Genomic DNA, 12,219 nt, shown 5'->3' with positions numbered 1-12,219 from the left:
TAGATTAACTAATTACATTTGTGGCCTTTCTCAGGAGTGTTAACAATTAAATTACAAGCCTCAATAAGAGACCTCTAGAATTTATAGCATTCACAAGAAAAAATAATTCTTTTTTCATATGAGTTTATAACATATATTTTTCTTCCTTGGTGCAATGTTATATAATGAATAAAATCATTTTATCATATCTGTGTATTTACAGGGAAGTGGGAAAGTTGCAAAAAGAAGTTGTAATCGTTCAGACATCTCTTGAACAGAAACGAGTAGAGAAGCATAACATGCTACTTGATTGCAAAGTTCAAGACATTGAAATAATTCTTTTGTTGGGGTCACTGGATGACATCATTGAAGTAGAGGTATTCTAGCAAATTAAAAAAAATATGCAGCTATGTGGAACTTAATGCAATGCCCTTTGCTTATTCCTCCTCTTGTCTTGAAAGACATCTTCTCCTAGGAGGGAAAAAGGACAAAATGACTGTCATCCCAGAGGACTAGGCATGTCATTCAATTCTCTTCTTGTTAATCCACATTTCTTTAGGTCCACAGGATGAACCGGTGTTTCTTACCTATATGTTAGATACCCAAGAGAAATCAAAGAATTAAAGCTGTTGGAGTGGCCAGGTGTGGTGGCTCATGCCTGTAATCCTAGCACTCTGGGAGGCTGAGGTGGGAGGATTGCTTAAGATCAGGAGTTTAAGGTTGCTGTGAGCTAGGCTGATGCCGCAGCACTCTAGCCCAGGTGACAGAGCAAGACTCTGTCTCAAAAAAAAAAAAACAAAACTTGGAGTTAAGAACATTTTTTGCACAATGAAACACAGGCAGTATGCAAGTCACCTGCCAGCAGGAGCGGTTCCCTGTACTCTCATAACATTTTGCATAATGTGTGGAGGGATCTTGCTCTGCACCTTCACCAACTGTGTTGAGGTAGTTCTCAGAAGAAACACTCCCTACTGAGTATCTCCAGGTGGGGGGAGAGGTAAGAATGGACACCCAAGAAGTCCTAAAACCAAGGCCTAAAACTAATGGTTGACATTCCTTGTTGGCCTTCTTTCTTTCTTTTTCACCACACTTGTATTATACAGGACACTTTAGATTGGTTGGAAGTACAGTTGTCCTTTGGTATCCATGGGAATTGGTTCCAGGACTCTTTGTGGATACCAAAATTCTCGGATGCTTAAGTCCTTACATAAAATGGCATAGTTTTGGCATATAACCTATGCACATCCTCCCACCTACAGGCATACCTTGTTTTATTGTGCTTCACCTTATTGCACTTCACAGATAGTTTATTTTTTACAAATTGAAGGTTTTTGGCAACGCTTCGTCGAGAAAGTCTGTTAGTATAACTTTTCCAACAGCATATGCTCTCTTTTCTGTGTCGGTTTCACATTTTGGTAATTCTCACAATATTTCAAACTTTTTCATTATTAGTATATCTGTTACAGTGATCTGTGATCAGTGATCTTTGATGTTACTACTGTAGTTGTTTTGGGGCAGCACATACCATGTCCGTATCAGACAGCAGACTTAATCGATAAATGTTATATATGTTCACATATTTTTCAGATGGGAACTGAAGCAGAAAGTACCCAGGCAACAATTGATATCTATGAAAAAGAAGCCGCCATCGAAGTAGACTACAGCTCTCTAAGAGAGGATTTGAAGGTAATCAAAAGATTTCTGTTATGACTAACTCACAGTAATATTGACTATTTAAATACTGCAGAATCATTTTTAGATGATAGAGTGTAATTTTTTTAAGTAGATTTCCTAATGGTTTTTGAAGAAATATACAAAGGAAAAACTTCTGATACCAAATATGTGGGTCTCTTCCACACCAAGCAGTTCTCTAATTATTTGAACACCAACTGGGTATCCTACAATTCACTTCAATTCTGACACGGTCTACCTGAAGGTAGCGTCAGACCCCACAAGTTAAGGGCTCAGTCCCACAGACTGCCCAATCTTTAGATGCCAATCACAAGTCCAGGCCTCCTGTACTTCTGGCAAACTGGCTATAAATCAGCAGTTCCTGCTTGGATTTGATAATTTGCTAGAATGTCTCACAGAACTCAGGGGAATGCTTTATTTACATTCACCCGTTTATTATAATGGATATAACTCATGGAACAGCCAAATGGAAAAGATGCATAGGACCAGGTATGGAGAAGGGTTCATGGCCTCTCTCATACCCTCTCTAGCCATACCATTCTCCCAGTATCCCTGTATGGTCACCAACCCAGACGCTCTTCAAACCCCGTTGTTTAGGGATTTTTATGAAGGCTTCTTTACAAAGCCATGAATGATTGAATCATGGGCCATTGGTGATTGAACTCAGATCTTCAGCCTCTCTAAGGTGGGTGCTGAAAGTTCCAGCCCTCTAATCACATGGTTTGTCCCTCTGGTGACCAGTCCCCATCTATTAAGAGCTCATTAGCATAAATGCAGGTATGATTTAAAGGGGCTTATTATGAATAACAAATGATGTTCCTCCCACCCCTACCACTCAGGTTGGGAGCTCTGTGCCAGGAACAGGGACAAAAACCAAATATAAATTTATTACTATATCACAGTATCACAAAATAGCAGTAAATAGGTTACTTTTTAAAGAGTTTATATCAGCATTTCTAACTGCTTTCTGTAGAGCACTAGTACCATGAAATGTCTAGCCAAAGAAATGACAACCCAAATTAAGTGAGGCAAAGATCTCAATCAGTGGAGGTTTATTAAGCCAAAGTTTGAAGACGTGCCTGAGGAACCATCTGTGACCTATGCTCTCTGAAAAGAGATTTGAGAACTCAGTATTTAAAAGGATAGGGCATACAGAAAGAAAAAAAGGAGGAGGGGGGCGGGCAGTGAGACAAATGGTTACATTCTTGTGAGACATTAGTGTCCAGGAAATCTACATTTTACCTAAGATACCGTGGATGCTTGAAGAGAAAAAGAGAGTGAAGGATGCATCAATTGTGCAGATGTCCCTGGGTGGAGGGCAGAGTGATTGATCATCTCTTATCTCTGTTCTGCACCTCGGAAGATAAACTTGTAATCAACATTTGTATGGAATAGAACAGACTTTAGTTTTAGGAGTTAGACTTAGCTTGCAGGCTTTAAGTTATAATTTGCATGACCTTGTTTATGAGAGGCCAGCAGGAAGTTTCCTTAGGAATGATCTCTAGGGGCAGCCCTTGTAGATGCCTGAGGCCGTTTACCTTTCTGTGGGGATCTGGCTAATGCACAATGTTAGTAGCAGCTGTTCATGTGGAAGGGGTGTTACATGACTCGGCTCCAGGCTTGACCTTCTCTTGTGCATAAAGAGTTGGGGGTGGGCCTGAAATTTTTATTTTCCTTTAAAGAAGAAAAGTTTCTGTGGTCAGCTACTTTCTGAGAAAGTCTATTTCTTTCTGTCTTGGAGATTCACAATGAATATTAAAGTCTTTGAGAAGTCCTACAATAAACAAAAGTAACCAACTACTCCAGCACCCTGGATTTGCCCTGTCATTGTCCCAATGCAGTAACCTTAGCAGGCACCCTCTCCCAGAGTACCGTAGGCGATATTGTGCCAAACCCTTCACATCTGCAGAACACAGACCTCAAATACAACTTTAATTTAATTCAGTTTAATTTAATTTGGTCCCTTTAATTGAGCAGCACTGGCTCTGTTTCTCAGTTATCCCTATTGCCATTCATTTCCCTGTGTGTTGGCTTCATGGAAGCTGCTTCTCTCCTGAGGGCAGAATGACTACAGCCATTCTTGGCTTTCTAGCCACACAGCCACAACCTTCCAAGGAAAGGCTGCCTTTTATAGTGGTGCTATTCTAAAGTTGAAGAAAGGTTTTTCCTGCAAAGCCCCAGCAACTGTCCCTTCATCACAGTGGCCCGAATGGGGTCACATGCTCATCATTCCTGAACCAATCTCTACTGGGGGAGGAGGATGGTGGATTTAGCCTTAGACCAAGCAGGCCCACCCCAAAGTGCATGGGCTCCTTAGGAAGAATTGGATCTGCCAGGTAGAAAGTTGAAAATGGAGACTGGAAGCTGAGTAGCAATATCCACTGTAAGGTTTTTTGGATTGGCCGGCGCCAGAGAAAGACGAGCAGAGTTGAAAGGGATAAGTAAAGAGGCTTTATTGGAGCGCTTCCGGGTGAGGGTAACGAGTCCCAAGAGACGGACCCGGGCGAGGTTCTCAGGTCCCGGAGGAGAGGGGCTTGAGAAGTCGCACCGCCCAGAAGTCTTGTGTGGGCTTATATATGTTTTAGAGCTGGGGGATGGGGGTCTTTCGGTTCTGTTATGGTTTTAGGGTGGATATTGAGAACTAGGAGGGGCTGGTGGTATGTATGGATTTCAGGAACCGAGACCCTTATCTGGGTAATCCATGCAGGTGTGGCTATTCTTTAACTTAGCTGTGCCTTGCAGGCATTGTTTTCGGCAGGTCTCGTGGGCTGCTGCTTTTTTTCATTAGGGAGGGGAGGGGTACCCGCCACCAGCCTTACATCCACTATATCTTGTAATTTCTTACGTTGTTAATATATTTTGTTAGATTTGTTGGACCCTGGTTGTATTTATGGCATCTTTTGACAGTCAGAAATCTTTTCTGTAGTCTTCTATTTAGTGCTTTCTCCCTTTGCCTTTGTATTTAGAAAGTCCTTTCCCACCTCATTAACAACTAAATATTTATAAATATTCTTTCCTGTTTATGGTTTTGTTTTCATTTACCTGTGTAATTCATCTGAAATGTATTTTAGATGGGATGAGGTAAGAATCTATTTTTAAAAAGGTACCCAGGTTAACCAGTTTACTCAACAGCATTTTTAAAATAATTCTCCTCCCAGTGAATTAAAATGTCACTTTTATTCTATATTAATTAGCCTCCCTCTGGGAGGTAAAAAAAAATTCCTGGAAGGGCATGCCTACAACACATTTTCTCTTCCCTCCTTACTTGAGTTAGTTCTGTTCATCATTCAGGTTTCAGGCTGAGTGTTACCCCCTCTAGCTGGATTGGATCCCTTCTCTGCCCCATAGTACCTATGCTTGTCCTATTAGAGGTCTTTTCACCCTGTTGTAAAAGCCAGTTTATATTTCTGACTTCCTTGTGAGCTCTTTAAAGGGAAAGACTAAATAGTTTCCATCATTGAATCCTCAGTGTAATACATAGTAGATGATCAGTATTTTTTAATAAGCCAGTGAATTCAGGTGATGTATGAACTGTTGCTTTTTAGCCAGATTAAGAAATAAGGAGTTAAAACATGTCCCAAGAGAGCAGCATATACAATACTGGAGCCATGAAGGAGTACAGGCAACTTAGGAAGCTACAAATATTACAGCATGACTATACCTCCAGGCTCAGAGAGGGCTTCAGGGAGGGAAGGAGTGGATGGAGAGGGAGCCACTGGGGTCCCGATGTTGAAGGGCCCTGTGTGTATGCCTTACCTTAGCAGTTTGGATGTAATGGCATGCCAATCAGTGTTGTTCTCTGCCAATAATAGGCTCTACAATCTGATAAAGAAATTGAGGCCCACCTTAGGCTCCTACTGCAGCAAATAGCATCCCAGGAAGATGTTCTATTGAAGACAGCAGCCCCAAACCTGCGAGCACTGGAGAACTTAAAGACTGTCAAAGACAAGTTCCAAGAATCTACAGATGGTGAAATTGTTTAGTTGTGAACAAGATTATATTCATGGGTGTTTTGATTTTTTTAAACACTTGACAGCAGTCCCTCCTGCGGGATATCTTTTCCTCTGTTGTCTTATATTAACATGTACTTTTAATACAGATCACTAATTGCTCCCATTTTGAAAAATGTTCTGCTTTAATTTAAAACAGATTTATTGGCTGGGCCTGGTGTCTCACACCTGTAACCCCAGAACTTTGGGAGGCTGAGGTGGGAGGATTGCTTGAGCCCAGGAGTTTGAGACCAGCCAGAGCAACCTAGTGAGACCTTGTCCCTACAAAATACTTTTAAAAATTAGCCAGGTGTGACACACACCTATAATGGCAGCTACTAGGGAGACCGAGCTGGGAGCATGGCCTGAGATCAGGAGTTTCAGGTTGCTGTGAGCTGTGATCACACCACTACATTCCAGCCTGGGCAACAGAGCAAAATCCTGTCTTAAAAACAAAACAATAAAACAGGTTTATTGGTTATTTTAGAACATATGTATATTTTCATACCAGAAAAATAGGCATATTAAATATTGTCAGAACTTGTCATTATTATTTAGAAATTAGCCCTATTAGAAAAAGGGCTCATCAATCCTCAGAACCATGCTCTTGGAGCTAAATTAATAATTGAGGTATTTTGAAGGTAGATTTACTCAAGACAATCAAACTCAAAATCCAGTTTTGAAAATATTTCATGCTTTAAAGTTTGCATAAAAGAACTCCCTTAATGGTCTCCAAAATAAAGAACATTGATTCTCTCTTAGCTTTTGAGGCCAGCAGAAAAGAAGCCAGAATGTGTAGGCAAGAGTTTGAACAGGTGAAAAAAAGGAGATACGATCTTTTCAGCCAGTGTTTTGAGCACGTCTCAATCTCAATTGATCAGATCTACAAGAAGCTCTGCAGGAACAACAGTGCCCAAGTATGTATTTTTCACCCCCAAATGCTAGTGGGAATTTTCTGTTATTGGTGATGTGGCTTTTTTTTCCTGGTGGGAAATAAATAACCACAGCCACATTATTTAAGTGACTCACTTATGGGGCAAAGTCAGATGAAGGTTGGTTATCTAATGACCTGTGTTCTAGATCCCTTTCACTCTGCACTGGCCAGCCTGGAAAAGTCTAAACCTCTCCAGGCCTGTTTCTTCATCTGAAAATCAGTGGCTTAATTCATTTGGTTCCCAAGTTCTCCCCAGTTCTGAAACTCTGCTGTCTGGTGCTAATTTGGTTTTATAGAACTGTGAGCCTTTCTGGTGAAGGAGGGACAGTGTAGGGGATGTTGGGAAGATGACTGATCTGTGAAGTTGGCCAGAGTAACAAAGGAGAGGGAAAGAACTAAAGGCAGGATTCAAATCCAGATGTGATAGTCCCTTTGCTATAATCACTCCCCTTCCATTATCAATATCCATAATTTATTTTCAGTAAAGTAAGACTAAAATAAACCCATTAACTCCTTGAGAATAAGGATTCATCCCCGTATCTATAGTACCTGGCCCACGATAGGTTTTCAGTAAATGTTTGATGAACAGACCAGTGAGTGAACTGAATGAAGACTGTTTTTTTAAGACTGTGGTATGTGTTGCCGAGGTTTGAATGGCAGTCTGGTGAAAAGGCCTGATTCTCAGGTATGTTAGAATGTTTTCCTTCACCCTCTACCCAGACAACTCTATTGTCTTTGCTTACACGTAGAACTAAATACATTATTTACAGGCATTGGTATTTTTCCATCAAAACTGAAGAAAACCTGACCAATAGACTATTTTACAGTTAAACTCTGCTGCGACCCTAAGTTGAAATTTACTGCTTGCTTTTCTGATATTGCTAAATAAATGTGTTTCAGGCATTTCTTAGTCCAGAGAACCCTGAAGAACCTTACTTGGAAGGAATTAGCTATAACTGTGTGGCCCCAGGCAAACGGTTTATGCCAATGGACAATTTGTCAGGGGGAGAAAAGTGTGTGGCGGCCTTGGCTCTCCTGTTTGCTGTGCACAGGTAAGGTCACCGCCAGCTCCTCAGTTTGTGTCAGGGCAGAAGCCAAGTGGACCTTCCTACACAGCTATTTGCTGTTTGTCTTTATTAACATTTAGCAAATGTGATATAAAACTATTTTCTTCAGCTAATTCATTTATGTTTTAGGCCTACAATTTAGACAGCAAATTTAAGAGAGAGTTCAATTTTTTACAGATTTTTAGTCAATTTCTATTATCATCAATGGCTACTAATATTCCAGATTTATAGAAAAGAATTAAAAAAATTTGGAATTGCCAGATATGATATCAGGATTGCCAAAAAACAAAAGCAACAAACCAAAAATATCCCAACTTGTGTATTATTTTCCTGATCCATATTCAGAGATCTGCTGTTTAGTAAAGAATGTTAAGCAAAGTATTTCTTCTAAAAAAAATAATTAACCTCCTTATTTCCACTGATGATGATGGCACTGTTTCTTTGTAAAATAAATCAGGAAACAAAAAATTAAAGTCAATTAATAACGTAAGTCAATTAACATTTACAGCATTGGATGAAGATCTAAGGTATAGATGATACTGCCTGTTTCTATGACCAGGAATGTAAACATACAAAAGCTTGACAATTGTTTTTTCCTGGTCTCCACAAGGAAAAGGAATAGGCCACCACAGGAAAGGAAAAGACCACATGGCAAGGGGACTCTGGGAAAGCAGCAGGCTGCTCTGAACAAGTAATCTGAGCAGAATACGATGACCACTAGGTGGCACCCCTTCCATTTATTCAACAGATACCTGCTGAATACTTACTGTGTGCCAGGTGCTGTTGCAGGCACTGGGGAGATAGCTGTGGACAAAACAAAATAACTACCTCAAAAATCCTTAAGTTGAGGAACACAAATAATAAATAAGGTAAATCAGTAAACTAATTCTCTAAATATAGAGGATAAAACAAACAAAAAGCAGGAAATGGAGATAGTAAGTGGCAGGGAAGGGTCTGCAGTACTAAAGAGAATCATCAGGGAAGGCCTATTTGAGCAAAGATTTGAAGGAATTAGGGGAGCAAGTCATGTGGATAGCTACGGGAAGAATATTCTTAGACACAAGAAACAGTACTGCAAAGGCCCTGAGGCCAGAGTGAGCCTGGCATGTATGGAGAATAGACCATGTAGCAGTGGCAGGCACAGGGCTAGGACACTGTTGTAACAGTTAAGGTGAAAGATGGTGAGCAGAAGGAGTTTGAGCAAACAATTTGCTAACAGAGAGATTGTGAGGTTTGGAGAAGGAGGAGGGGACAACTCCATGGGTTTTGGCCTAATCAACTAGAGTGGTAAGAGCTGCCATTAAGTGAGATGGAGAGGACCACAGAGGGAATAGGTTTGATGGGGCAGGTGAGGAGTTTGGTTTTACATGAGTTTGAGATGTATATTAGACACCCACATGAAATTGTTGAGTAAGCAGTTAGACATTTGAGGCAAGAGTTCAGGAGAGAGGTCAGAACTATTGATAGATGTTCAGAGGTAGGAATATTGATACAAGTATGGGAAGTATGGGAGCCACCAATATTTCGATGGTATTTAAAACCTGAGACCAGATGCATTCACCAAGGAACCTAAGTAGATACAGAAGAGCTCTGCACTTAGCCCTGAGGGCACTGCATTGTTGAAGAGTTGGAGTTACCAGAAGAGGCTGGGTGCAGTGGCTCAACACCTATAATCCTGGCACTCAGGGATGCCGAGGCGGGAGGATCACTTGAGGTCACGAGTTTGAGACCAGCCTCTACAAGAGCGAGACCCCGTCTCTACTAAAAAATAGAAAGAAATTAGCCAGGCAATTAAAATGGAAAAAATTAGCTGGGCATGGTGGCACATGCCTATAGTCCCAGCTACTCGGGAGGCCGAGGCAGGAGGATTGCTTGAGCCCAGGAGTGTGAAGTTGCTGTGAGCTAGGCTGACATCACAGCACTCTAGCTTGGGGCACTCTAGCCCAGGTGACAGAGTGAGACTCTTGTCTCAAAAAAAAAAAAAAAAAAACCAGAAGAAACTCAGAAGGAGCGTGGGTGGCAGGGAAGTAGACTGTATCACCCCACAAGTCACAAAGTAGTATTTCAAGGAGACGGAAGTGACCAACCCCAAATACTCCTTACATAGGTCACATAGGCAGCACACTGATAACTGAGCACTGGATTTAAGAACATGAAGGTCATTTATTACAGACAAAAATATCCAAAAGAATGTGTTTTATTCATTCCAAATACTGTTAATCCTTTTGTCTAAGTCTTTGTAAAACAAATAGAAAATTGTAACTTACTTGATAATTTTTTTTTCTAGTTTTCGGCCTGCACCATTCTTTGTTTTAGATGAAGTGGATGCAGCCCTGGACAATACTAACATTGGCAAAGTAAGTTTCTTTCTGCTTTTAATTTTCAATAGAATGTCTACAATTCAAGGATCATGTTACAGGCAGAGGCAGTTTTATCCTGAACAAACAGGGTTGTCGGACAAGCAATGAAAATTGCTGATTAAAAATCAATACTTGTTATCTAAGCTAAATATCTAACAAGAAGATGATTTAGGGTAGTTTTCATTCAAGGTTTAGAGGACCCTCAAGAGTTGATGGGCAGTCAGCACAGGGGGTCAGATGAGGGTCACTGCATTACCAACAGCATTACTATTGGCATAACTTGCTTCTCCCCAAATCTAGATACTGGGAATTAGAGGGTTGCTAATAGCAGGCCTTGTGGCAAACAGGTCTGTTTGGTCTTATGGATCAAATTAATTTTCAATAAAGTCTAAAAATTACATCTCTAAATAAAATTTGAAAGGAATTAAAGCGTAAATTCTACCTCCCCAATTTTATCAAAATGTATCCAATTACTGTACTTGTACATGATGCTATTTTCAGTCTTTGAGGCAATGAAAGAACTAAGGAAACAGTTTCACTCTTGAGAGTTAAACCTTAGTCCTGAAAGATCAGTGACTGGGTAAATATACAGAGCCCAGCTCTCAGCCCACACGGCTTGACTGTAACTAGATTGGATGTTGAACGTAAGAATGGGGTCAGCCATGGAACGTGAACCAAGGATGGAGGCAAACTGCCCGGGGGAGGGGTAGTTCTGGTACCATGGTCCTACTGCCATTTTTGGAGATGGATGAATCAGACTCTCCTGGTTCTGATTCCAGGACCATCCGTCCTCCAGAAGTGACTGAGCTTTGCATGTATGGCTGCTCTGGTCATGCTGACAGATGTATCTCTCATTATTTGTAAATCGGCATTGTGGTTTATAAGCTAATCTTGTGAGGTTGGTCAATGAGCCCACCCTGAGAGATGTTTTCAGTCTTAGGGTGCTGCCCAGCAGGTTCTTCACCTCTGAAGCTGCCCTCCCTGATTTCTCGGAGTCTCACGTGACATGCCTGAGTCAGGGGACATCGAGTAGCTGCAGCCTGAGGGTACCTTCTAATGGCATCAGTGTAGTCTTTCAGCATTTCCCAAGTTGTATTCATCTAACCCAAATCTAAGGCCACTTTTAACGTGGCACGGGATATACAAGAATATCCTGTCAACTCCATACTCCCAAAACAGTCTGCCAGAGAGTCATGGTAACTGGAGGAAGAAAACGCAGAAGCAAAAGAATATCTTGATTTCTCTCTTCAATACCAGCCAGTCTGCATCAGGTGACTGGATTCCATGACCTGACTCATTTGGGAGAAATCTCTCCTTAGGAGGTTAATTTTCGCACTTTGTTTCCCAGATCTTGTGGGGAGGAAATCTTTGTGGCGACATCTTTTCTCGGTTGCATTTAAGTTATCTGTATCTTCTGGATGTGATACCTGAAATCAGGTGTTTGCATTGGTGGCATCTGCAGGTACTAGGTCTTACTTCAGGATTCCTATTAGTACCCATCCTATGTATTAAAACCTCTTAATTTCTGTTATCCTTCTGAGATTTATGTTCCTGACACTATGTTGAATTGATGTGAGCAACTCTGAAGTAGTCTCCACTCCCTTCTGCGATCAGGGTGCCCAACATTTATAACGGGCAACTCTCCATGCAAAGTGCCTGCCATACGGCTGTGCGTCCCATCTCCTTTTCCTGTGACGCTCCTTAAACCTTTCTTTAGTCCTGCGTCACAGTGGCTAATACCATTACCTCTAATGCTGGAGTTCCTTCTACAAATTCAGCCTCTCAGCCATGGCACTTTCCTTCCTCTCTCGTCATTCACCTTAGCTAGTGACCCATTCCTCAACTGAAACTGCCATTCCTGCTTCCAAAGCTTGTGCCCTTAGTATCTTGTGTGCAGTTGGGACCAACACACACGGAGAAGGTCCACTCCAGGCCCTCAGAGAGATCTAGGAGTTCGTAAGTATCTTGTGAGACTTCATAGTTTGAGGCCGAGTTCTTTCATTCTCCAAGTTCTGAGTAGTTTGTTCACAAAGACTCATTTCTATTGAGTCTATTTTGCTTATTCTCATTTCCTTGGAAGTGAGCTTCCTGAAGGATCCCAGAGTTCACCTCTACCCCGGGGACTTAATTATGGATTATGCAACATACCTAACTGCCTCATCTTTCCCATCTTCAGGCTTTGAGCTGGCAAAATTGGA

General features: G+C 41.3%; 1 protein-coding gene across 2 annotated transcripts in view; it reads left to right on the top strand.

Moving 5' to 3' along the window:
* SMC1B (structural maintenance of chromosomes 1B) overlaps positions 1-12,219 on the top strand; it is a 78,037-nt gene that overhangs the window by 64,237 nt on the left and 1,581 nt on the right. Inside the window, exons 18-23 of one of the 2 annotated variants that reach the window (XM_069490791.1) lie at positions 203-356; positions 1,567-1,665; positions 5,484-5,640; positions 6,423-6,577; positions 7,495-7,646; positions 9,949-10,018. In XM_069490791.1, coding sequence (XP_069346892.1) covers positions 203-356; positions 1,567-1,665; positions 5,484-5,640; positions 6,423-6,577; positions 7,495-7,646; positions 9,949-10,018 — 787 coding nt within the window. The remainder of the gene's footprint in view (positions 1-202; positions 357-1,566; positions 1,666-5,483; positions 5,641-6,422; positions 6,578-7,494; positions 7,647-9,948; positions 10,019-12,219) is intronic. The other variant, XM_069490792.1, reaches the window with a different exon arrangement.

The sequence above is a fragment of the Eulemur rufifrons genome, chromosome 16 (assembly GCF_041146395.1).
Source record: "Eulemur rufifrons isolate Redbay chromosome 16, OSU_ERuf_1, whole genome shotgun sequence".
NCBI lineage: Eukaryota > Metazoa > Chordata > Mammalia > Primates > Lemuridae > Eulemur > Eulemur rufifrons.
Note: the sequence above shows the minus strand (reverse complement) of the source record. Positions and strands in the feature narration are given on the sequence as shown.